General features: G+C 38.6%; 1 protein-coding gene across 1 annotated transcript in view; it reads left to right on the plus strand.

Annotated features, from left to right (window-relative positions):
* The window catches only part of CDK14 (cyclin dependent kinase 14), a 581,983-nt gene that overhangs the window by 149,168 nt on the left and 404,819 nt on the right, over window positions 1-27,996 (plus strand). The window contains exon 4 of the mRNA XM_060157002.1: window positions 19,124-19,218. Coding sequence (XP_060012985.1) covers window positions 19,124-19,218 — 95 coding nt within the window. The remainder of the gene's footprint in view (window positions 1-19,123; window positions 19,219-27,996) is intronic.

A 27,996-nucleotide genomic window follows, 5' to 3' on the forward strand; every position in this document is an offset into this window, starting at 1 on the left:
AATGGACGTGATTACACTTCTTGTGCAACACCATTTTACATCCTGTCCAGCAGTGTATGGGTTTGATCATTTCATACTCAGTGGCATGAGAGTTTTATGACATAGGTTTTGTTATTTTTAAAGATTTTTTAAAGGCTGATAAGCATCAAAGGAAACCCTTTACCTAAGGGCAACCAGGATTAATGTTATAGCTTTATTTTATTGTTATTTCTTTGAAAGTATTAGTTATCTTGAATAGGCTCCAAGAGTACAGTTGAGAAGGAAGGAGAAAATGAGTAGCAGTGTGGCAATCCGGCCCCTGTTTTGGTGAGGAACTCAGGATAGTCACTCTTGTTTCTTGGAATACTGTGGTAGAAACTACTGTACAATATCACATCTTCCCAACTGTGTGTACATCTCTCTGCTGTTCACATACTGGTCGTGTCTATGTGAGGAGTCATGCCTCAAATCAAGGAATCAAGAGTGCCTTGGCCTCAGTGACCATCACAATCATCTGGACTTCCTGATTTTGTCCAGACGGTGGCATTTCAAAATTCAGGCAGAATGTAAAGAATGTGATTTTATTTAAATTGGTATATTTCAAGAGGTGTTTGACAGATCCTATTTGTTTCGGATGATTTTTGAGTGCCTACTCTTCCTGGGCCTAGTCCCTGGGTCATACTTAGCACTGTCACTGACAGGACAGGCTTTTGCTCCCCTTTTCCTACCATCTCCTCCGACTCAGCTGTGCCCTTCAACAGCGAGAACTATGGGCAGTGCTGTAGGAGAGTCTCGCCTGTCTTGCTGGCCCAATTTAGAAGGGATTTCATTGAGCTGTGCTTCAAGAGACCATATTTTCAGAAATTCAGGTTTAGATTGAGGTCCTCTATACATTCTGTAAATTTCTCCAAATTTACCTCTCTTCCTTACCAAAAAAAAATGTGCATCCCATGACAGTCAGGCTCAATTTGGAGAGAGAGGAGGATGGTGCGGACTTGAAAATGAGAGGCCCGCTTCAGTCCTCAGATGCTCATCCTTGGGGATCTCATTTTGGCATTGCTTCCTTCTTGTGGGGACTAGCCGCTTGTCAGGTTGTTAGCATGTGTGGTGGTTGGGTCTCTCCCTCTGTCTAGATCTAGATCTATTTTGTAACCAAGTTATCCATCAACTATGAATTATCTCAGTGTGGCTGTGTCTAAAAGGGTTAGAAATGCAGGATGATAGAGCCTGTTGTGAAGATCAAAGGCAGAAGAAAAATTAGCCCAGGAAGGTTTGACTTCAAAAATCCTTGTTGTTTGATGAGGTCAGATAGTTCTGACTGAGTCCTTTCCACCTTACCCTCACACCCACTCTCACAATTATTAGTATAATGTGATAGAGAAGTGGTTCTTACTTGTGGTTTTCCTACAATTCAGGGGGTCATCAACAATCTTAAGTAAGGGGTTATGTATGAAGGTTAAAGTAAATTTTCAATGAATTCAGTGTAAAACTGTTGACATTCTTGTAACCATATCATGGTATCATTATAGTGAACACTGAGGTATACTCATGCAGTTTATAAAAATTGACTAAAAAACCCCATCCTTGTTTCTAGGAGTGGGGTTTCAGTGGACGATAGACAAGCATGACTTAATAACTCCTCCATTTGGGTGGGAGTTAGGTCTCCATGGAAAGTGTCTGCCAATGTAGTAGTGGTAAAGAAAATATGTTCTCAATTCCAATCAACTTGGCTTGAATTGTAACTCTGCCATTAGCTGTAGGATCTTAGATGAGTAACTTTACTTCTCCAGTCTTAAATTCTTCATGTTCAAATAGGAACACTAATAGAACCAACCTTAGGGTGGTGTTATAGGGATTAAACTTAGGTGATGTATTTAAAGTGATAAACTCAAAGCATGGAACACAGTAAACACTTGATATTAGCTGGTTGTTTCTGTTGATTGCACAAACAATGAATTGGAGCACGCCAGGAGCATCTCCTTCAGGGCAGGGTGACAAACACCATTCAGCTGGAATATTATCTTGGCTTTTTCATTATCCATGCCAATGTTCCCCTCCACTGGTCCAGACAATTGACAGTTCTCTGTACCTTTATTCTGTTAAAAAAATGTATTAACATTATCTCATTAAATTCTACATCTTCTTGCAGTTAGTGTCTGTTAATAATTGCTGATTAGCTCTCTGTATTTCCATTTCTCTAAAGTGCTGTCTCAAACCTGCAGTCTAAGTAGGGAAGTGGTAAGCAGAGAATAGTGGCTCCATAAATCTGTTTCCCATCCATGCATGCACCTGATATCAAAGAGCCAAAGATAATGTTAGGGTTGACTACCTATTGGCTTGATCTAGCATCTTTAGTTAAATGTGATGATTTAATAAAGTTGCAAGAAAAAAGAAAGGCAAACCAAAGGCCTGCACTTCAATTATCAAACAAAATAGGACCTCTCCTTCTGAATTATTCTTAGTCATTTGATTGGAAGGATTTTATTATTGGCCTCTTTAAACACTTGGCATTTAGCTTCCTTATTTATATGCATAGTAATTACAGATCAGAACATTTCTGTGTATTTAAAATAGGAGATGAACTTTACAAGAATCTAACTCTTAAAGCGCAGACTATCTCATAGACATGTCCTGTTCCATAGACCCATTCTTTCATTGACCAGAATAACTTTTAGAGAGGCATTACATGTGTGTGATTCTTCTTATTTTACAGATCTGTAACTTACAGTATATTTCCACAGTGTGTACATATCAGTTTCAAAGGCAGATCACATTGACTGTTTTTCCACTAAATGAGACAAAATATTAATTTTCTGCCATCACATTGTTAATAGGATGTACTTTAACGATGGCAGTTAATACCTCCAAATCATTCAGTTAGATGCCATTAGCATCTCTTTATTTTTCTAGTGGATAAATGGGATATATTCTAAAAAAGAGTATTATCCTTGCTTTTCTAATTTCCTCAATTCAGTTTCTTCAGGTAGTAATTTTAGTATGGTCTAAGTCTTAAAATGATTACATAAGCTTATATAAGGCAGTTTACGAAGAGTAAAATATATCATTTTTAGAAAATTATTTGTGCCTTTCTAGGAAGAGAAAATAATAACTTCCTAATCTATTACCAATTTTGTGTGATTGTGTCTTGTCCTTGCTGTAAATATGCATTAGCAGTTTATCTTCTAATAAGACTAAACAGGTCATTTTCTGCTGCTGCTTTTTTTCTTTAATTTAGATTGAATTTATTCTTAAAGGAGCACAAAAGCAAACATACAGACTTCTCATTATGATTTTAAATAATTTAGAATGGAACTGTGAACACAATATTTTCCCCATTGAAGATCATTTTATACTGAAGTTTAATATAGGTTTAAAAATTTCTATTTAAAACTTGGGCTCAGGAGGGTGATGGTAAAGTGCGACATTCACAAGCTGTTTCTTGGTGATGAAAAATGCATGAGAACGTAACCCACACAGGACTAGTCAGGCTCTTTTGAATGTAGTTTTCCATTAAGTTTTACTTGATTCAACTCAACACATGGTTGGTACTTCACAAGTTTCTTGAAGAAAAGAATAGGTAGTCCATTGTCTATTAATTCCTTCCTACAGTGTCCCTTGTTGTTCTTTTTCTAGCTGCAGTTAAATGTCTAAAATCATAATACTTTCAACCTTTCTTCTCTTCTAGTATGTGCACATTTATTTAAATTTTATTTTATGTATTGATTTAGCTGCATCCCATGGGTCTTAAAATGTCATGTCCTCCGTGCCACATATTTATTTATGAATTTTCAATTTTGATTTTCTTTTTAACCCATATGGCTAGACTATTTAGTTTTCCTTTTATTCTTAATTTTTAATTTATTGCATTGTGTTCAGAAAAAGTAACTTGAAATGTTTCTTCAGTTTTGAATATTGAGGTTTTTTTGGTGGCCTAATCTATGGCCATTTTTTGTGAATGTTTAATGTGTACTTGAAAAGAATATATATTAATATACGTATTAGGTTAAAATATTAATTCTACTATTCAAGCCCATATATCTCACTTATTGGTCATTTGCTTGCTCTGTTGATGTCTGAGTGATGTATGCCTGTCTCCCATTATCACTGTGGATTTGACAATTTCTCATTTTATTGCTACCAGCATTTGTTTCATACACCACAAAACTATGTTGTTTGGCTCATACTAGTTTGTGATTATTAAATTTCTTGGTGGATTTTAATGGGCTGTACTAATTTAATCTATTTGCTGTTTTGTAAATTCTGTCTTCTCTGCCATCAGTATTGCTATAATGCGTGATTTCGCAAAAATACTTTTTTTTGCTATATTTTCCCTTTTATTTTCAGATTTACTCTTTTGTCTTAATTTTTTTGTCTCTTCTCAATAGCGCATTGCTAGATTTTCTTTGTCTTTCCAATCTGAGAACTTTATATTAATAGAGAAATTTTAAAATTTATATTTATTGTAAGCATTGATATATTTGGACTTAACTTCCTTATTTTGTGATTTTCTACTTTGTATGCTTTCTTACTGAGTATGCCCCTTCTCTAACTCTCCCATCCCTTACCCTCTTCCCCCTTCTTCCTTGCACTTTTCCATTCTTTCCTTCCTTAATTTGTTTGGGATTTGTACATCATATTTATTCTAGTAATTACTTTTTAAGTGTTAAGAAATACACTAAAATTTATGAATGTGGAGTTAATCAGTATCTGCAGTCTGTCCTTAACAATCCAATAAATCCCAACATGCTTTTATTCTCTTTTTCTACTGTTATTTGCCTTCCTGCACTTCACCCATCACTCCAACTATATCTTATATTGAGATAAAATGGAATTTTATACCTATTTTCTTCCTGTAGGTGGTAAAACTGCAACGTTCCCATCCCAAATGAGGAACTATCTTGAGTATTAGTAATCCAAAACCATTTTCCCTTTTCATTTTAAAAGTATTGCTTAGTTGTCTTTTTTGCAGCCATTGTTGTGTATAAAAATATTATGCCTGTTGAATACTTTTTCTGTTTAGATGTAACCTCTCCCTAGAGCTTTCTGGGAAAATTCTGTTCAACCATTGAACTTTTTCCTTTTTCAGCTATGTACGTTCTTTTAGTCACTGACCATACATGTTTTATTTCGCTGATGAAATATTTAATCTCTAAATCTCTGTTTCTTTTCAAAGGATATAATATCTTCTTAAATCTCTAAGATACTGGCTATTGGGCTTCCCTGGTGGCACAGTGGTTGAGAGTCCACCTGCCAATGCAGGGTACACGGGTTTGTGCCCTGGTCCAGGAAGATCCCACATGCCGTGGAGCGGCTGGACCCATGAGCCATGGCCGCTGAGCCTGCGCGTCCGGAGCCTGTGCTCCACAATGGGAGAGGCCACAACAGTGAGAGGCCCACGTACCGCAAAAAAAAAAAAAAATACTGGTTATTTTTATTCAAAGTTATTATTACTTTTGCAGTGTCAACTCTCTTACCAGGGTTTAACTCATTTGCCCATTGAATTTTAAAATTAATTAATTAATTAATTTTGGCTGCGTTGGGTCTTCATTGCTGCGCACTGGCTTTCTCTAGTTGCAGCGAGCAGGAGCTGCTCTTAGTTGCTGTGTGCAGGCTTCTCATTGTGGTGGCTTCGCGTGTTGTGGAGCATGGGCTCTAGTCGCACAGGCTTCAGTAGTTGTGGTGCACGGGCTTGGTAGTTGTGGCTCGTGGGCTCTAGAGCACATGCTCAGTTGTCGTGGCTCACGAGCTTAGTTGCTCGGCGGCATGTGGGGTCCTCCCGGACCAGGGCTCAAACTTGTGTCCCCTGCATCAGCAGGCAGATTCTTAACGACTGCGCCACCAGGGAAGTCCCTGAATTTTTTTTTTTTTTAATAGAGTATGGTTGCTTTACAATGTTGTGTTAGACTCCACTGCACAACAAAATGAATCAGCCATACACATAAAGATATCCCCTCCCTTTTGGACCTCCCTCCCATTTAGGTTACCACAGTGTGCTAGGTGAGTTCCCTGTGCTATACAGCATGTTTCCATCAGTTGTCCATTTTATACATAGTGTCAATAATGTATATGTGTCAATCCCAGCCTCCCAATGCCTCCCACCCCACCCTTTCCCCCCTTGGTATATACATTTACATATACATATACATTTGTTCTCTACGTCTCTGTCTCTTTGCTTTGCAACTTAGATCATCTATAACATTTTTCTACATTCCACATGTACGCGTTATCATATAATATTTGCTTTTCTCTTTCTGACTTACTTCACTCTGTATGACACTCTCTAGGTCCATCCACGTCTCACAAATGACCCAGTTTCATGGCCTTTGTTTTTTAGAGTTAGGATATACCTGATATCTTTATTTATTTATTTTTTAAAGTTCTTTATTGGAGTATAATTACTTTACAGTGGTGTGTTAGTTTCTGCTGTATAACAAAGTGAATCACGTATACATATATATATATATCTCCCCATATCTCCTCCCTCTTGTGTCTCCCTCCCACTCTCCCTATCCAACCCCTCTAGGTGGACACAACGCACTGAGCTGATCTCCCTGTGCTATGCGGCTGCTTCCCATTAGCTATCTAGTTTATATTTGGTAGTGTATATGTGTCCATGCGTCTCACATGTGTCTCACTTCATCCCATCTTACACTTCCCCCTACCCGTGTCCTCAAGTCCATTCTCTAAGTCTGTATTTTTATTCCTGTCCTGCCCCAAGGTTCTTCAGAACCATTTTTTTCTTTTTTTAGATTCCATATATATGTGTTAGTGTATGGTAGTTGTTTTACTCTTTCTGACTTAACTTCACTCTGTATGACAGTCTCCAGCTCCATCCAACTCACTACAAATAACTCAATTTCATTTCTTTTTATGGCTGAGTAATATTCCATTGTATATATGTGCCACATCTTCTTTATCCATTCATCTGTCGATGGACACTTAGGTTGCTTCCATGTCTTGGCTATTGTAAACAGAGCTGCAAAGAACATTGTGGCACATGACTCTTTTTGAATTATAGTTTCCTTAGGGTATATACCCAGTAGTGGGATTGCTGCGTGATATGGTAGTTCTATTTTTAGTTTTTTTTAGTGTTTTTTTTTTTTTTTTTTGCGGTACCCGGGCCTCTCACTGCTGTGGCCTCTCCCGTTGCGGAGCACAGGCTCCGGATGCGCAGGCTCAGCGGCCATGGCTCACGGGCCCAGCCGCTCCACGGCATGTGGGATCTTCCCGGACTGGGGCACGAACCCGTATCCCCTGCATTGGCAGGCGGACTTTCAACCACTGCACCACCAGGGAAGCCCTATTTTTAGTTTTTTAAGGAATCTCCATACTGTTTTCCATAGTGGCTGTATCAATTTACATTCCCACCAACAGTGCAAGAGGGTTGCCTTTTCTCCACACCCTCTCCAACATTTTTTGTTTGTAGATTTTTTGATGATGGCCATTCAGATCGGTGTGAGGTGATACCTCATTGTATTTTTGATTTGCATTTCTCTAATTGTTAGTGATGTTGAGCATCCTTTCATGTGTTTGTTGGCAATCTGTATATCTTCTTTGGAGAAATGTCTACTTAGGTCTTCTGCCCATTTTTGGATTGGGTTGTTTCTTGTTTTGATATTGAGCTGCATGAGCTGCTTGTATATTTTGGAAATTAATCCTTTGTCAGTTGCTTCGTTTGCAAATGTTTTCTCCCATTCTGAGAGTTGTCTTTTCGTCTTGTTTATGGTTTCCTTTGCTGTGAAAAACCTTTTAAGTTTCATCAGGTCCCATGTGTTTGTTTTTGTTTTTATTTCCATTTCTCTAGGAAGTGGGTCAAAAAGGATCTTGCTGTGATTTATGTCATAGAGTGTTCTGCCTATGTTTTCCTCTAAGAGTTTGATGGTGTCTGGCCTTACATTTAGGTCTTTAATCCATTTTGAGTTTATTTTTGTGTATGGTGTTAGCGAGTGTTCTAATTTCATTCTTTTACATGTAGCTGTCCAGTTTTCCCAGCACCACTTATTGAAGAGGCTGTCTTTTCTCCATTGTATATTCTTGCCTCCGTTATCAAAAATAAGGTGACCATATCTGTGTGGGTTTATCTCTAGGCTTTCTATCCTGTTCCATTGATCTATATTTCTGTTTTTGTGCCAGTAGCATACTGTCTTGATTATTGTAGCTTTGTAGTATAGTCTGAAGTCCGGGAGCCTGATTCCTCCAGCTCCGTTTTGCTTTCTCAAGATTGCTTTGGTTATTCGGGGTCCTTTGTGTTTCCATACAAATTGTGAAAATTTTTATTCTAGTTCTGTGAAAAATGCCATTGGTAGTTTGATAGGGATTGCATTGAATGTGTAGATTGCTTTGGGTAGTATAGTCATTTTCACAGTGTTGCTTCTTCCAGTGCAAAAACATGGTGTATCTCTCCATCTGTTTGTATCATCTTTAATTTCTTTATCAGTGTCTTATAGTTTTCTGCATACAGGTCTTTTGTCTCCTTAGGTAGGTTTATTCCTAGGTATTTTATTCTTTTTGTTGCAATGGTAAATGGGAGTGTTTCCTTAATTTCTCTTTCAGATTTTTCATCATTAGTGTACAGGAGTGCAAGAGATTTCTGTACATTAATTTTGTATCCTGCTACTTTACCAAATTCATTGATTAACTCTCGTAGTTTTCTGGTGGCATCTTTAGGATTCTCTATGTATAGGATCATGTCATCTGCAAACAGTGACAGTTTTACTTCTTCTTTTCTGATTTGGATTCCTTTTATTTCCTTTCTTCTCTGACTGCTGTGGCTAAAAGTTCCAACACTATGTTGAATAATAGTGGTGAGAGTGAGCAACCTTGTTTTGTTCCTGATCTTAGTGGAAATGGTTTCAGTTTTTCACCATTGAGAACGATGTTGGCTGTGGATGTGTCATATGTGGCCTTTATTATGTTGAGGTAGGTTACCTCTATGCCTACTTTCTGGAAGGTTTTTATCATAAATGGGTGTTGAATTTTGTCAAAAGCTACATTTTGGAAGTGTTTGAGAAGGATAGGTGTAAGCTCTTCTCTAAGTGTTTGATAGAATTTGCCTGTAAAGCCATCTGGTCCTGGGCTTTTTTTGTTTGAAGATTTTAAATCACAGTTTCAATTTTAGTGCTTGTGATTGGTCTGTTTATATTTTGTATTTTTTCCTGGTTCAGTTTTGGAAGGTTGTGCTTTTCTAAGAATTTGTCCATTTCTTCCAGGTTGTCCATTTTATTGGATATGGTTGCTTGTATTAATCTCTCATGATCCTTTGTATTTCTGCAGTGTCAGTTGTTACTTCTCTGTTTTCATTTCTAATTCTATTAATTAATTTATTTTATTTTTGCTGTGTTGGGTCTTCGTTTCTGTGCGAGGGCTTTCTCTAGGTGTGGCAAGCAGGAGCCACTCTTCATTGCAGTGCGCGGGCCTCTCACTATCACGGCCTCTCTTGTACGGAGCACAGGCTCCAGACGTGCAGGCTCAGTAGTTGTGGCTCATGGGCCTAGTTGCTCCGCGGCATGTGGGATCTTCCCAGACCGGGGCTCAAACCCGTGTCCCCTGCATTAGCAGGCAGATTCTCAACCACTGCACCACCAGGGAAGCCCCTCTAATTCTATTGATTTGCGTCTTCTCCCTTTTTTTCTTGATGAGTCTGGCTAATGGTTTATCAATTTTGTTTATATGCTTTTGTTTATTTGCTTTTAAGTTTCATTAGGTCCCATTTGTTTATTTTTGTTTTAATATTCATTACTCCCGGAGGTTGGTCAAAAAAGGTGTTGCTGTGGTTTATGTCAAAAAGTGTTCTGCCTACTTTTTCCTCTAAGAGTCTTGTAGTGTCTGGTCTTACATTTAGGTCTTTAATCCATTTTGAGTTTATTTTTGTGAATGGTGTTAGGGAGTGTCCTAATTTCATTCTTTTACATGTAGCTGTCCAGTTTTCCCAGAACCACTCATTGAAGAGGCTGTCTTTGTCCATTGTATATTTTTGCCTCTTTTGTCATAGATTAGGTGACCATAGGTGCGAGGGTTTATCTCTTTGCCCATTGAATTTTATACTTTTCTTTCAAGTTGTTGGTGTTCCTGAAATGATTCGTGATTTTTGCTTGTGTACTCATTTTTGTATTTTAGAATTGCTATCAGCTAATTCTGTTTTCTGTAAATTGTCTCTAGTGATTGTGTGAGAGAGGCAGGGATTGTAGTTTGGGGATGGGATATGTCATCCTTTCTCTGGTATTGGCTACTTGAGTCCTTGCTCTGCCCTTCTAGCCTGAATACCTACATTCTCTGCTGTCTCCTCTTCACAAGTTCCTGCAGTTTGCTTGGGAGGACATCATGTGTTCTCCTGTGTTGATAAGTCTCATATTTACCTAGAGACTCCTGCTTCTTTTATCTGTACTAGTCTTCCCCTACATGTTAGGGCTTTAAATTCCCCCATTCTTTTCTCTGAAGTTTTCATTCTGATTACTTTTTATCTTTTAGAATTCCTCTAAATATCTGGTTAGATATTGACACTCTTTTGTTTCACATTCCTATTCCTAATTTATTATTTTTGAAAAATATCTTTTCATTCACTATGTGGCATTGGGCGGGGGGCGGGGGGACGAAGGTAAGCAGCATTGCTCAATTTGCCAAATAGAATCCTTATAAACCATGGGAGTCAGATGCATTGTGAGTATGTTGTGTTTTTTCGTAAGTGGTATAAGAGCTCAGGGTCAAGAATAGTGTACTATAAACTTTCTGCAAGGAGTTCTTTCCTTAAGTTTCTAAAATTGGTTTCTCACGGAGCATCATAAGCATTAGTAACTTTTTATAAATATAGTTATAACTGTGATTACATAATCCTTTAAAAATGTTATTAATTCCTTATACAATTATCATTTTTAATATGCTTTGATATTATCTTTTTATAGTGACATTAAAATAATAGGCAATTTGTCCTCATGGAGGACAATACTCCCTTTTTCTTGCTCTCTGGTGAACGTTGGGATGGGAGTTTAGCACAGCAAGAGTTCTGAGACCACTCACTCTTAGCACTTTTGTGGTCATGATGGAATGTACAGTTTCTTAAGGAAGAGGGATTTTGTTGCAGCTTAAGGATTGGTGTATGTAAGCATAAGAGAGTTTCTTTTGTATTAATTAGTGTTATCTGAATATTTTGATTATTTGTTTGCATTACTGCTAAAAGGTAACAGAGGAGTAACTTTGTATGACTGAATTTTATAGTCATGATTTACGACAGGGGTCAGGTAAATATTTTCAGCTTTGTTGGCTATATGATCTCTGTTGCAAGTATAATTTTCTTGTAGCTTGAAAGTCATAAGACAATATGTAAATGAATGAGTGTGACTGTGTTCCAGTAAACTTCAGGACACTAAAACTTGTTTTTCATATAATTTTCACATGCTATGAAATTTTATTCTTTTTTAGATATCCCCCCATTAAAAAAATATAAAAACCTTTCTAAGTTTATGGGATATATGAACATCGGTAGTGGCTGGTTTCCAGCCCCTAATTTAGACTGTATAATAACATGGAAAATATTTATAATATATTGAGTTAATAAATAGCAGGTTACAAATTTATGTTAAAAAGCAATAAATTTATGTTAAAAAGCAATCATCAGTATACAGATAGCAGTAGAAGAAGAGCTATCAAAATATTAATTGTGGCTTCCTGTTGGTGATTAGATTATGGGTAAAGTTAAACTTCTGTACTGTGTTCATTTGCATTTTCTGAGTTTTGTACCCTGAATATTTATTATGTTGTTTTTAAAAATAAACATTCTTGTATCAGAAAAAAGTTATTTAAAAACTGACAGAATCTACATTTTCAGCAAAATTGGGTTATTCATTGTTTTTTTGGGTTTTTTTTAAACATCTTTATTGGTGTATAATTGCTTTACAATGGTGTGTTAGTTTCTGCTTTATAACAAAGTGAATCAGTTATACATATACATATGTTCCCATATCTCTTCCCTCTTGTGTCTCCCTCCCTCCCACCCTCCCTATCCCACCCCTCCAGGCGATCACAAAGCACCCACCTGATCTCCCTGTGCTATGCGGCTGCTTCCCACTAGCTATCTACCTTACATTTGGTAGTGTATATATGTCCATGCCTCTCTCTCGCTTTGTCACAGCTCACCCTTCCCCCTCCCCATATCCTCAAGTCCGTTCTCTAGTAGGACTGGGTCTTCATTCCTGTCTTACCCCTAGGTTCGTCATGACATTTTTTTTTTCTTAAATTCCATATATATGTGTTAGCATACGGTATTTGTCTTTTTCTTTCTGACTTACTTCACTCTGTATGACAGACTCTAGGTCTATCCACCTCATTACAAATAGCTCAATTTCGTCTCTTTTTATGGCTGAGTAATATTCCATTGTATATAGGTGCCACATCTTCTTTATGCATTCATCTGATGATGGACACTTAGGTTGTTTCCATCTCCGGGCTATTGTAAATAGAGCTGCAATGAACATTTTGGTACATGACTCTTTTTGAATTATGGTTTTCTCAGGGTATATGCCCAGTAGTGGGATTGCTGCATCATATGGTAGTTCTATTTGTAGTTTTTTAAGGAACCTCCATACTGTTCTCTGTAGTGGCTGTACCAATTCACATTCCCACCAGCAGTGCAAGAGGGTTCCCTTTTCTTCACACCCTCTCCAGTATTTATTGTTTCTAGATTTTTTGATGATGGCCATTCTAACTGGTGTGAGATGATATCTCATTGTAGTTTTGATTTGCATTTCTCTAATGATTAATGATGTTGAGCATTCTTTCATGTGTTTGTTGGCAGTCTGTATATCTTCTTTGGAGAAATGTCTGTTTAGGTCTTCTGCCCATTTTTGGATTGGGTTGTTTGTTTTTTTGTTATTGAACTGCATGAGCTGCTTGTAAATTTTGGAAATTAATCCTTTGTCAGTTGCTTCATTTGCAAATAATTGTCTCCCATTCTGAGGGTTGTCTTTTCGTCTTATTTATGGTTTCCTTTGCTGTGCAAAAGCTTTTAAGTTTCATTAGGTCCCATTTGTTTATTTTTGTTTTTATTTCCATTTCTCTAGGAGGGGGTCAAAAAGGATCTTGCTGTGATTTATGTCATAGAGTGTTCTGCCTATGTTTTCCTCTAAGAGTTTGATAGAGTCTGGCCTTACATTTAGGTCTTTAATCCATTTTGAGCTTATTTTTGTGTATGGTGTTAGGGAGTGATCTAATCTCATTCTTTTACATGTAGCTGTCCAGTTTTCCCAGCACCACTTATTGAAGAGGCTGTCCTTTCTCCACTGTACATTCCTGCCTCCTTGATCAAAGATAAGGTGACCATATGTGCGTGGGTTTATCTCTAGGCTTTCTATCCTGTTCCATTGATCTATCTTTCTGTTTTTGTGCCAGTACCATACTGTCTTGATTACTGTAGCTTTATAATATAGTCTGAAGTCAGGGAGCCTGATTCCTCCAGCTCCATTTTTCGTTCTCAAGATTGCTTTGGCTATTCGGGGTCTTTTGTGTTTCCATACAAATTGTGAGATTTTTTGTTCTAGTTCTGTAAAAAATGCCAGTGGTAGTTTGATAGGGATTGCATTGAATCTGTAGATTGCTTTGGATAGTAGAATCATTTTCACAATGTTGATTCTTCCAATCCAAGAACATGGTATATCTCTCCATCTATTTGTATCACCTTTAATTTCTTTCATCAGTGTCTTATAATTTTCTGCATACAGGTCTTTTTTTCTCCTTAGGTAGGTTTTTTCCTAGTATCTTATTCTTTTTGTTGCAATGGTAAATGGGAGTGTTTTCTTGATTTCACTTTCAGATTTTTCATCATTAGTGTATAGGAATGCCAGAGATTTCTGTGCATTAATTTTGTATCCTGCAACTTTACCAAATTCAGTGATTAGCTCTAGTAGTTTTCTGGTAGCATCTTTAGGATTCTCTATGTATAGTATCATGTCATCTGCAAACAGTGACAGTTTTATTTCTTCTTTTCTGATTTGGATTCCTTTTATTTCCTTTTCTTCTCTGATTGCTGTGGCTAAAACTTCCAAAACTATATTGAATAAGAGTGGTGAGAGTGGGCAACCTTGTCTTGTTCCTGATCTTAGTGGAAATACTTCCAGTTTTTCACCGTTTAGGACGATGTTGGCTGTGGCTTTGTCATATATGGCCTTTATTGTGTTGAGGAAAGTTCCCTCTATGCCTACTTTCTGCAGGGTTTTTATCATACATGGGTGTTGAATTTTGTCAAAAGCTTTCTCTGCATCTATTGAGATGATCATATGGTTTTTCTCCTTCAATTTGTTAATGTGGTGTATCACGTTGATTGATTTGCGTATATTGAAGAATCCTTGCATTCCTGGAATAAACCCCACTTGATCATGGTGTATGATCCTTTTAATGTGCTGTTGTATTCTGTTTGCTAGTATTTTTTTGAGGATTTTTGCATCTATGTTCATCGGTGATATTGGCCTGTAGTTTTCTTTCTTTGTGACATCCTTGTCTGGTTTTGGTATCAAGGTGATGGTGGCCTCGTAGAATGAGTTTGGGAGTTTTCCTCCCTCTGCTATATTTTGGAAGAGTTTGAGAAGGATAGGTGTTAGCTCTTCTCTAAATGTTTGATAGAATTCGCCTGTGAAGCCATCTGGTCCTGGGCTTTTGTTTGTTGGAAGATTTTTAATCACAGTTTCAATTACAGTGCTTGTTGATTGGTCTGTTCATATTTTCTATTTCTTCCTGATTCAGTTTTGGCAGGTTGTGCATTTCTAAGAATTTGTCCACTTCTTCCAGGTTGTCCATTTTATTGTCATAGAGTTGCTTGTAGTAATCTCTCATGATCTTTGGTATTTCTGCAGTGTCAGTTGTTACTTCTCCTTTTTCATTTCTAATTCTGTTGATTTGAGTTTTTCCCCTTTTTTTCTTGATGAGTCTGGCCAGTGGTTTATCTATTTTGTTTATCTTCTCAAAGAACCAGTTTTTAGTTTTATTGATCTTTGCTATCGTTTCCTTCATTTCTTTTTCATTTATTTCTGATCTGATTTTTATGATTTCTTTCCTTCTGCTAACTTTGCGGGTTTTTTTGTTCTTCTTTCTCTAATTGCTTTAGGTGCAAGGTTAGGTTGTTTATTCGAGATGTTTCCTGTTTCTTAAGTTGGGCTTGTATTGCTATAAACTTCCCTCTTAGAACTGTTTTTGTTGCATCCCATAGGTTTGGGGTTGTCATGTCTCCATTGTCATTTGTTTCTAGGTATTTTTTAATTTCCTCTTTGATTTCTTCAGTGATCACTTCGTTATTAGGTAGTGTATTGTTTAGCCTCCATGTGTTTGTATTTTGTACATATCTTTTTCTGTAATTGATATGTAGTCTCATAGCGTTGTGGGCGGAAAAGATACTTGATACAATTTCAATTTTCTTAAATTTACCAAGGCTTGATTTGTGACCCAAGATATGATCTATCCTGGAGAATGTTCCATTAGCACTTGAGAAAAATGTGTATTCTGTTGTTTTTGGATGGAATGTCCTATAAATATCAATTAAATCCATCTTGTTTAATGTAGCATTTAAAGCTTGTGTTTCCTTATTTATTTTCATTTTGGATGATCTGTCCATTGGTGAAAGTGGGGTGTTAAAGTCCCCTACTATGAATGTGTCACTGTCGATTTCCCCTTTTATGGCTGTTAGTATTTGCCTTATGTATTGAGGTGCTCATATGTTGGGTGCATAAATATTTACAATTGTTATATCTTCTTCTTGGATCGATCCCTTGATCATTATGTAGTGTCCTTCTTTGTCTCTTGTAATAGTCTTTATTTTAAAGTCTATTTTGTCTGATATGAGAATCGCTACTCCAGCTTTCTTTTGGTTTCCATTTGCATGGAATATCTTTTTCCATCCCCTTACTTTCAGTCTGTATGTGTCTCTAGGTCTGAAGTGGGTCTCTTGTAGACAGCATATATATGGGTCTTGTTTTTGTATCCATTCAGCCAGTCTGTGTCTTTTGGTGGGAGCATTTAGTCCATTTACATTTAAGGTAATTATCAATATGTATGTTCCTTTCCCATTTTCTTAATTTGTTTTGGGTTCGTTATTGTAGGTCTTTTCCTTCTCTTGTGTTTCTTGCCTAGAGAAGTTCCTTTAGCATTTGTTGTAATGCTGGTTTGGTGGTGCTGAACTGTCTCAGCTTTTGCTTGTCTGTAAAGGTTTTAATTTCTCCATCAAATCTGAATGAGATCCTTGCTGGGTACAGTAATCTTGGTTGCAGGTTTATCTCCTTCATTAATTTAAATATGTCCTGCCACTCCCTTCTGGCTTGCAGAGTTTCTGCTGAAAGATCAGCTGTTAACCCTATGGGGATTCCCTTGCGTGTTATTTGTTGTTTTTCCCTTGCTACTTTTAATATGCTTTCTTTGTATTTAATTTTTGACAGTTTGATTAATATGTGTCTTGGCGTATTTCTCCTTGGATTTATCCTGTATGGGACTTTCTGTGCTTCCTGGACTTGATTAACTATTTCCTTTCCCATATTAGGCAAGTTTTCAACTATAATCTCTTCAAATATTTTCTCAGTCCCTTTCTTTTTCTCTTCTTTTTCTGGAACCCCTATAATTCGAATGTTGGTGCGTTTGATGTTGTCCCAGAGGTCTCTGAGACTGTCCTCAGTTCTTTTCATTCTTTTTTCTTTATTCTGGTCTGCAGTAATTATTTCCACTATTTTATCTTCCAAGTCACTTATCCGTTCTTCTGCCTCAGTTATTCTGCTATTGATCCCACCTAGAGTATTTTTCATTTCATTTATTGTGTTGTTCATTACTGTTTGTTTCATCTTTAGTTCTTCTAGGTCCTTGTTAAATGTTTCTTGCATTTTGTCTATTCTATTTCCAAGATTTTGGATCATCTTTACTATCATTATTTTGAATTCTTTTTTAGGCAGACTCCCTATTTCCTCTTCATTTGTTAGGTCTGGTGCGTTTTTATCTTGCTCCTTCATCTGCGGTTTTTCTGTCTTCCCATTTTGCTTATCTTACTGTGTTTGAGGTCTCCTATTTGCAGGCTGCAGGTTCCTAGTTCCCTTTGTTTTTGGTGTCTGTCCCTAGTGGCTAAGGTTGGTTCAGTGGGTTGTGTAGGCTTTGTGGTGGAGGGGACTAGTGCCTGTGTTCTGGTGGATGAGGCTGGATCTTGTCTCTCTGGTGGGCAGGTCCACGTCTGGTGGTGTGTTTTCGGGTGTCTGTGGACATATTATGATTTTAGGCAGCCTCTCTGCTAATGGGTGGGGTTCTGTTCCTGTTTTGCTAGTTGTTTGACATAGGGTGTCCAGCACTGTAGCTTGCTGGTCGTTGAGTGAAGCTGGGTTCTGGCGTTCAGATGGAGATCTCTGGGAGATTTTTGCTGTTTGATATTATGTGGAAATGGGAGGTTTCTTGTGGACCAGTGTCCTGAAGTTGGCTCTCCCACGTCAGAGGCACAGCACTGACTCCTGGCTGCAGCACCAAGAGCCTTTAATCCACGTGGCTCAGAATAAAAGGGAGAAAAAGTAGAGAGAAAGAATTAGTAGAAGTAGGAAGAAAGAAAGAAAGAAAGAAGGAAGGAAGGAAGGAAGAAAGAAGAAAGAAAGAAAGAAAGGAGGGAGGGAGGGAGGGACGGTGGGAGGAAGGCAGGAAGGAAGGAAAAAAGAAAGAAGGAAGATAAAGTAAAATAAAGTAAAATATAATAGAGTTATTAAATTAAAAAATAATTATTAAGAAAAAAATTTAAAAAAATGGACGGATAGAATCTTGGGACAAATGGTGGAAGCAAAGCTATACAGACGAAATCTCACACAGAAGCATACATATACACACTCAGAAAAATAGGAAAAGGAGAAAAAATAATTAATCTTGCTCTCGGAGTCCACCTCAATTTGGGATGATTCGTTGTCTATTCAGGTATTCCACAGATGCAGGGCACATTAAGTTGATTGTGGAGCTTTAATCCGCTGCTTCTGAGGCTGCTGGGAGAGATTTCCCTTTCTCTTCTTTGTTGGCACAGCTCCCAGGGGCTCATCTTTGGATTGGGCCCCGCCTCTGCGTTCAGGTCGCTGGAGGGCGTCTGTTCTTCGCTCAGACAGGACGGGGTTAAAGGAGCCGCTGATTAGGAGGCTCTGGCTCACTCAGGCCGGGGGTGGGGGTGGGGGTGGTGGTGGGAGGGGCACGGAGTGCGGGGCGGGCCTGCGCGTCAGAGGCCGGCGCGACGTTGCACCAACCTGAGGCTCGCCGTGCGTTCTCCCGGGGAAGTTGTCCCTGGATCCCAGGAACCTGGAAGTGGCGGGCTGCACACGCTCCCTGGAAGGGGGATGTGGATAGTGACCTGTGCTCGCACAGAGTCCCCTTGCTGGCGGCAGCAGCAGCCTTAATGTCTCTCGCCCGTCTCTGGGGTCCGTGCTTTTAGCCGCGGCTCGCGCCTGTCTCTGGAGTTCCTTTAAGCAGCGCTCTCAATCCTGTCTCCTCGCGCACCAGGAAACAAAGAAGGAAGAAAAAGTCTCTTGCCTCTTCCGCGGCTCCAGACCTTTTCCCGGACTCCCTCCGGGCTAGCCGTGGTGCACTAACCCCTTCAGGCTGTGTTCACGCCGCCAACCCCAGTCCTCTCCCTGCGCTCCGACCAAAGCCCGAGCCTCAGCTCGCAGCCCCGCCCGCCCCAGCGGGTGAGCAGACAAGCCTCTCGGGCTGGTGAGTGCTGGTCGGCATGGATCCTCTGTGCGGGAATCTCTGCACTTTTCCCTCCGCACCCTGTTGCTGTGCTCTCCTCTGCCGCTTCGAAGCTTTCCCCCTCCGCCACCCGCAGTCTCCGCCCGCGAAGGGGCTTCCTAGTGTGTGGAAACTTTTCGGCCTTCACTGCTCCCTCCCACTGGTGCAGGTCCCATCCCTATTCTTTTGTCTCTGTTTTTTCTTTTGCCCTACCCAGGTACGTGGGGGAGTTTCTTGCCTTTTGGGAGGTCTGAGGTCTTCTGCCAGCGTTCAGTAGGTGTTCTGTAGGAGTTGTTCCACGTGTAGATGTATTTCTGGTGTATCTGTGGGGAGGAAGGTGATCTCTGCGTCTTACTCTTCCGCCATCTTCCCCTCGTCCCCCCTATTCATTGTTAATTTGTCTGATACAATCTATTTTGTTTACCCTCTGCTTCATTTTTAGCCAACAAGTCCCAAATTTGGAAAAGCTGACTCATATGAAAAACTGGAAAAACTAGGAGAAGGATCTTATGCTACAGTATACAAAGGAAAAAGCAAGTAAGTTCATAAATTTTTGAATATTTCACATGTAAAATATACCTGTTCTCTTACTAATAAGTAACAGTATGTTTAAATAATTTTTATTTAATACACAATAGATTTTCCTCCCTCAGGTTTTTTGTTGTTATCGTTGTTGTCATTGTTTTAACAGTTGTAAAAGAATTGCTTTTCTCCGTGAGCAAACAGTTTTGCAGACCTGTCCAATTTATCTTTTCTGTCCTTCCTCTCTTCCAACTTTGTTTTCTCTTTCTCTCATTGGAACCCTCAAATGAGAATTCATTTCCAGGTGAATGATGTGATTAATTTCTCATGGAGGTTTAGCATTTGCTTAAGAATAAGAGTACTGATTTGACAAAGCCAAATGTATTGATTATTCCTGACATCTTTTTAACTTGAGCTTTTACTCCATCTTTCAGAAGTCACTTAATTAAACAAACTGCAAACTCTTTCTTCCTGTGTCCTTTGGCGTCATGCCGCATATATTTCCACACAGAGAAACAACTCTTCCCCCCTTTGTCCTCTTCCCCCACATTCTCTCAGGGTCAGGGCACAGATTTGGGTTCTTAAAAAGCTTGCCCCTATATGTTTCTGATAGGCCTCCTCCCTCTCCCATATTGAATAAGAGCACAGATTTGGTGGCATGTAGCTTGTAGAAACTTTTAATACTCTTCCTGAAATAACTACAGGAGACAAAAGCCTCATTTTACCTTAATAACAGTACCAAGCAGTGTTGAGAAATTTTTTTCTAAACTATCCTTGTTATTGTCTCCCTTTTAAGTCATTGTGTAAGATAGGAAATTCTAACTAATTACTCAGCAGTAATTGAATTACTAACTAAGCTAAGTAATTAAAGAGAGAAGACAATTCTCTGAAGGATCATTTTAAACACATAATTGGAAATTTTGACTATGTGCTTATTTAGGTATTCTTTGGCTTTTCTGGAATGCAGTCTTATACCTTTGTTCATAGTTTTCAAGTTAAGATGAAGCAACATTCCTGATAAAGGAAGATATGTAAGTAAGGAAATTCAGAAATGCTGTAGATCAAAATTGAGTATTAATTTTGACTCTTAGACATTTGCCCAAAAAAAAGCCTTTAAAAAATTTGAATAGAAGAAAAATATGATGGGGAAGGAAAAAAAAAATCTAGAGGGCTGTTAATGACTTCACTGTGTCTCTTAAGCATTATGGAATGTCATGGTAATGGCATAAATGGTTGAGTTAATTTCAATAGTGGTGGTGTCCCAAGTTTTTGTATTTTTTCCTAAGGAAAAATAGTACTCTACTGTGTAAAAATTACTTGAACCTTTCATGTTAATAAGGTGAAGATAACTACACTGGATTAAGCAATTACTTTGTGTAAAATATGTTGTATTCATTGTCTCATTTATTCTTCACAATACTCTATAAGAAAGGTCCCATTTTTATATTATTATAATCTCTGCTGGACCAGACATCTTGGTGCTTAGAGAAATTTAGTCACTTGTCCAAGTCAGTACAGGTTATTAGTGACAGAACTTGTCTTGGCTCATGTCTTTATGGTTTGAGGTCATCTTTTCCTAACCATTTTACATACTGCTTCCACAGGATAAGGCCTTCTTGGAAAGACTTGGTCCTTGTTGAGTATTCCAGATGGTTCTCCCAGATGCTCTGATTTGTTTTAATGGTGGATCAAACAGAAGCAAACGTACTATTTCATTATAAGGAAACAAACCAGTCATTTTGAAGTGCCTTCCCACCAGAGATATGCTCAGCTAATTTCCAGATGCAAGATAATAACTATTAAATGTTTAACTTTAAGATTTATGACAAAATCTTGAAAGATAGTTGAAACATTCTCCATTTATTATGCCCAAATAAAAGAAAGACTGCAATCTTTGAGAAGGATAGTTCTGGACAGTTAATACTTTTCACTCCATCAGGTCTCAATGTATCTTGTCAGCATTTCTCAAGCAGTTTAAATCTTGCTGGTCACATGTACTATTTAATTTCCTCCAGCTGGAGATGAAAGCCATTGACCACTCACCTGCTTTAGGAGATGGCAGGCTGCTTGTGCTTATTTGCTTTATGGTGGCAAGGTCAGGCCAAAGAACAACAGTTACGTGCCATCTAGCAACATTAAGAGAGCTGAATTTGGTGTGTCTCCTAAAGCACTATGTAATTTAAAGAGTCAACTGAATGTTAGGATCCCTGTTCCAGTACGCCTCACCACTTTCCCATAGCTGTCTGCATCCCTGCCTCCATCTTTAAACGTTATATTTAGCATCTACCCCAAGAGCAGCTATCATTATCTTGCAACAAAGCTGCATGGCATTTGTAGAGATACCCATGATACTCAGTTGGTGAGCATTTTATATATATGTGTATTGAATTACAGGTGTCAAGTTTGGATTTTGCAATAAACCTCATTGTATTCGTTTGCTAGGACTGCTAAAACAAATACCATAGAGTGGGTGGCTAAAACAACAGAAATTTATCATCTCTTAGTTCTGGAGGCTAGATCTAAGATCAAGGTATTGGCAGAGTTGGTTTCTTTCTGAGGGTTGGTCCTGTAAGGGAGAATCTGTTCCATGCCTCTCTCCTAGCTTCTGCGGTGTACTGGCAATCTTTGGCATTCCTGGCTCGTAGATGCATCACCCTGATGTCTGCCTTTGTGGTCACATGGTGTTCTCTCTCTTGGTGTGTTTGTCTCCACATCCAAATTTCCCCTTTTTATAAGACTACTAGTCATTTTGGATTAGGGCCCACTGTAATGACCTCACTTTAGCTTGATTACTTCTATAAAGACCCTATTTCCAAATAAGGTCACATTCTGAGGTTTTAGGGGTTAGAACTTCAACATTTCTTTTTTGGAGGATACAGTTCAATCTATAACACTCATTAATTTCAAACCTCACTAATTTGGCATTGTGTTCATGATAATATTCTTCTTCATCTCCATTTATGATATATGTAAGTCGTCTTTTATTTCATGGTTCAAATATATGAGCAAAGGATATCCCCCCATCAAAAGATTTGTGTAATTGTTGACTTTGATACAGTTGCTGCCAGCCATTGTTTAGAAACCTGAGAAGAAGTACAAAGACTTTTTATTACTCTTGAATTCTCTTGAGTTTCTTATTCCTGTAGGGATACATAGGTTGGGGAGAAGTTGACTGAGATTCCTGTACTGTGTAGCCCTCTTGGTAATGAGCTTGCCTCTGAAGAATGTGGCTGGTTAACTGCAACCATTTCAACATACAACACTCACAAATAAGTTTTCCTATTTAAAAAAAAAAAGCTTTGAACTTCCCACGGTTTTATATTTGAGTAGAGATTTGTTTTGTTTTGTTTTGAAACCAGTGTTCTCCAGCTTCTTAATACTTTCTTTGTGCATGTGTGTGTTTCTGTCTGGGGAAGGGAGGCAGTTTATCATCACTCTTGCTACTAATCTTTATCCTAGTTTGATTTCCTGGTTATGTTCTCTCTTCTAAATCCCTGTAGCATTTAATTTAGGATTTTAAAAAATCATGCAGTGTATAATATGCTACATTTTAAAACATGTGGCATTTAAAAATGTCTTTAGTTCAGCCCCTTGAAATCATCTGTTTCCCAAGGACATTTGTATCAATACATTAAGAGACTGGTTAACAGTTTTTTAGCTTATTTAATTAATGACGAGTGTTTGTTATGTTGTTTTTATGCCCCTTCTATGCTGTAGGTGAAAAAGAGGGAATTTAGATACAGATTCTGCCCTCAGGAAACTTAACAGTCTGGACGGGAGACGGTCCCTATATGTAAAGAACTCTGTATGAGTTAGAACGTAGTGTATTCTATATAAGATAGAATGCAGTAAGAAAGGCCCAGGTAAAATGCTGTGGGGTTTCAAAAGGAAGGAAGAGAAGATGAGGTTGAATAAAGTATTTTAAATGTGTGCTCTCCAGTGGTGACTGAATTCACAGCCTCATGTGCTTTTAAATCAAGCCTCCCTCATCACTGTGTATATTTGTAGGACTCCTTGGGAGAGTTCCCTTTTGGGACTTGGTCCTCTAACCACGTATAATGAAATTTTCACCAGACTCTTCACAAAATCTGTTAAAGCCTGAGGGCCTTAAAGTAAAATTAATTATTTATTTGAATTATTGTGCAAATTTTGATAAAAGCGAAAGTGTTATGTTTGAGTGTTCAAGTGGGATTGGCATTAGACAATATAATTTGGACAGGTTGGTGGGTTGTTTATATGTGAGCACCCACGGATGCCTGGCTGTTGTAGTTAAGAGCTATGAGCACCAGCCATCTCAACTCCCAAACTCGGAGTACGGTGGGACCTGTGTGTTCCTCAGCGCACTGGGATCTGCAGTTGGAGTGCACCCGAGTTCCTCCCGACCCCATGCCTGAACCCCCAGTTCTCCCGGGTTCTACACCCTTCCCCGAGTGGTGAGAAGCTATAAACCTTTACTCTTGCCTGGGACAGACTCCTCTCTTTTCCTTCCTACTGTAAAGGATCGTGAGGCTGCAGCTGCTTGCTTTGCCTTTCTCATGCTTCTAGTGTCATTTACAGAAAGAAAAAGTTTGCTCTTTGTTCCGTCTCTGGAATTAGAGTATTGGACTTACTCAGACTAAGTCCTCCCACAGATGATCCTGATTTCTGGTCATTTTTTCCTGCTTATCTTCAGTTTCTGTTGAGGTGAAGATGCCAAAACCTTACTCCTGCGGGAGCCCGCTAAACAGAGGAGCCGGCCCAAACTGGTCTATGCCAGCTGTAAATTGTTATCTCAGGTCCATAAGAGCAATGGAGGAATTTGGTCACTTTATGTAACACGAGATTTATGTGACTGAAAATGCCAGTCTTCTCTTAGCATTTCATTCTGCCAGTGTGTGCTGAATCATTGAACTTGAATTCAGCGACCTCATAAATTGAGAGACTAGGCCAAACCAAGACTGAAATACACTAAATACATTTCAAAGAGCTCTTCAAAGCCGCCTGAGAAATAGGAGGAAGAAATACTGCTAATTAAAACAAGCAGCAGCAAGAAGAAAGGCAGCAGCAGTCACCCACCTTTTCAGAATCTGTGAGATTGAAGAGGTGGCTCTTACTGCTGGCCCTGAAGGTCAGCTCCACTGAAACACTATCAGGAGGAGTTTGAAGAATTCTGAAAGTCAGAAATCCCCAGATGGAAAACACTGGACTCCTGGTTCACTGACGTTTCAATCTTAAGTGTTGACACCTGGACTGTCATGCCGACTTCCAGCATCCTGAGAGGTTATCTACCCAGAAACAGGAACTCTGTACAAAAGAGAGGCAAATCTGATTACATTTTACGGGCTCTGCTGCACTCTCTGTTTCTCATTAGGTCTGCTCTGATTTCTTTTAGACTTTGGGTCCATAGGCTTATTATCACAGCTCACTTCAAAGATCAAGCCTGTAACCACACTATTAGTCACAGGATATGAAAATGGCATCATACTATGATAATACAATCAGTGTTAACTTTGTAATTTAATGCATAAAATATGGCATTACAGTGTGCAAGAGAAACTGGATTTTTAAAAAAAACCTAATGAAATGAATGGACTTTGTGTCATGTGATTTTCAGATCTGGTGCTCCTTGTGTACAGATGAAAGTAGAGTTCTTATCCTTACCTACTCCAAGGAGGATAATAGCCCACCCACCAACATCTGCTAATTTTATTTTCAAAAACCTTAAAGCCTATTCAAATTGCAGATTCAGCCCTGACTTCCTTTTCAGGAAGAATGTAAGGCATTAGGAGCTGGTTCATGGGTACAGCTGGTTCCATTTAGCTTGCAGCAGATAAACAAACAATACCTAATCTTTTTGACAAAAGTGACAATGAGTATATTGTTTAAGCAAGAACCATGATTTCAATTATTAGACCAAACTGTACAGGGATAACTTTTGTATTAGACAGTGTTTTAATGTTGGCCTCTGTTAGCCATTTTTATTATCAGGGTCTTTGATCATTTGATTGGGAGACCCTCAAAACAATCAGTGATATTTCCTGTCTTCAGAGTTGTAGTCCAGCTGGTGAAAATGGAGGCATTCCTTGGATAGTGGAGGAATATTTTGAAAGAGTTAGTGTAGAAATTTCCAATTATCATAATGTCAGGGCTCCTAGAATCTCTCTCCCACTTAAACCACTTAGTTCAGTTTAAGTGGTTTTTGAGGAGGACCAGGGGAAGGACATGACGATAAGATTGGTTTCAGTTTAAAGCAAACCCACATTCCTGAGTTGTTCATTGTTACTGTCATCCTTTTATTTTAAACCAGGATACATTTGCTGCTATCTGGAGACATTTTTGGTTTCATAACTCAGGGAGCGGTAGTGGTGTTACTGGCATCTAGAGGCCAGGGATGTTGTGAAACATCGTACAAATGAACAGGACAGTCTCCCGCAACAAAGAATTGTTTGGTCCAAAGTGTCAATAGTGCCAAAGTTGAGAAGCCCTGGTCTAAACAAGCAATGCAGAGAGGCATTGCGCATTTAAAAGAGCTCTTTCCGTCGGAGACATTTACTGAGCCCATACTGTGTTCTGTGTACTGGGCCAGGCAATGGATATGTAATGGTGGGCAAAACTGAGTTTCTCTTTCCATGGAACCTGTCATCTAGTGGGGAAGGCAAAGATTACTCGAGTCAGCAGATACATCTGTAATTTTAAATTGCAAAGAGGAAAAGAGAGCTATGAAAAATAACTAAGAGAGCGGTGGGTTATATATGTTTATGTGAGGGAGAGAGGTGGGCAATGAGTATACCTTAGTTGGATGGACAGTGGAAGCCTTGCTGATGAGGGGACATTTACACTTAGATCTGAAGGAGGAGATGTGACCAACCAGGTAAAGAGCACGGATAAGAGTGTTTCAGGCCAGACCCCTAAGAAGAGCTTGGTATTTTCTACAGACTTGGAGAGCCCCATGTGACTGGGAGTTCAGGGGAGATCGGTATGAACTGAGTTTTGAAAAGTTGGCAAGGCCTTGAGGACCGTCTTAGGAATGTTCTGCTTACATATTACTGCAAGATGAACCGCCCCAAAGCTTAGAGAGTTAAAACAACAACTATCATTTATTTTGTTCATGAACCTACTCTTGGGAAAGGGCCGGACAGGAAAAGCTTGTTTTTGCTCCATGTGGTATCATTTTGCACAGCTGGACTGGGATATGAGGGATCCATATATGATTCACTAAAAAGATATAAAATGGAATCATATAAAATGCTCAATTAAAATCAGAGGGGGCAGAAAAAGAAGGAAAAGGACGTACAATGAATAGAAAACAGTTTACAAACAGGATAGCTATTAATACACTTATATGAAAATCACTTAGAATGTAATTGGTCTAAATACACCAATTAAAAGACAGATATTGTCAAAGTAGATAAAAAACAAGACCCAACTATATGTTGTTTACCAAAAACCCACCTTAAGTATAAAGACTTAGGTTAAAAGTAAAGTGATAGGGCTTCCCTGATGGCGCAGTGGTTGAGAGTCTGCCTACCGACGCAGGGGACGCGGATTCGTGCCCCGGTCTGGGAAGATCCCAAGGTACAGAAAGTGGAAGCTGCCTATATTTTAAGGCCTGTGCCCAGAACTGGCACAGTGTCACTTTCACCTACTTTATTTATCAAGTATTTGAAGAGACCAGATTCAAGGGGAGGGGAACACAGACTGTACCTCTTAGTGAAGAATGTCAAATAATCTTTGGGCCATGTTTTAATACCTCACAATACAGTTTGGATTTCATTTTAGTTGGGAATTAAATCTTTGCTCTTACCTTTGCACAGAGCTCTTTCACTTATCTTTTCTGACCACATATTCATTGACTACTTCTTGGATTAACCTCACTCTTTTACATGATATTCCCAAGAAGGATAAAGATCCAGTTTGGTATAAGGTGCTTTGTGTAGAGGGGGACCTTATGTAATGGTTTGCTTGGGACAGTCCTGGTTTATGCTTGTTGTCTTTGTGTAATTATTAATAGCGCTCCTTTTTGCTAATTCAGTGTTTTTACTATTTGGTGTCTCCATTTGGATGATAAAATGTATGATCACCTTCCTTATGTAGTGCTTTATTCCTCTAGAACTTGCTAAAACATTTTGCCAAAAAACAAAATTTGATTAAAGTGTTGTACTATGGAGACCAATCGAGTATTTAGAAGCATTAATTGTAGTGAACGTTTGGGAGATTTTTTGAATTGTTTGTGATTATCATTGAACCTCTAATGAAGATTTGTCAATTAATTTAAAAAGTTTTGTGGCCAATTAATGAGTTTCAGGTACAGCACATGCTCTTGGACAGCAAGGTATGGAGACTAGACTTCAGGAAGTTTGTGAAATAGCAGCTGATCAGTCTAAAATGCAGATGACTTAACCAGATCCCTTACTACTCATGACATAAATGATAGGCTCAGAGTAACTCAAGGTAGCAGAAATATTGGAAAGTTGAAACATGAATTAATGAGTAAGCCGGGGCTTGGGTGAAACCAGGAGCTTTTAGAGCCCAAAGCTAATGCGTTGTAGTGTCAGTGAATTTTAGTCAAATGCTTGCAGTCTGTTTAGCACTGATGCATACAAAAGGAGTATACTATACCATTAGGAGCAATTATAATAATGGAGAGATGGCATGTATTTGAAAATTTAGGACTCCAAATTGCATAGGGTAATCAAGTGCAAAATTGGATTGTAGACACTGTCGATTTGGGCTGCTTTTTAAGGAATATGAGATCTGGTAGGCCAGGATCAAAAAGGAAGTCTTTGGAAAAAAGGAGTGGGGTTTGATCTGATT

Source organism: Lagenorhynchus albirostris, chromosome 8 (assembly GCF_949774975.1).
Source record: "Lagenorhynchus albirostris chromosome 8, mLagAlb1.1, whole genome shotgun sequence".
Classification (NCBI taxonomy): domain Eukaryota; kingdom Metazoa; phylum Chordata; class Mammalia; order Artiodactyla; family Delphinidae; genus Lagenorhynchus; species Lagenorhynchus albirostris.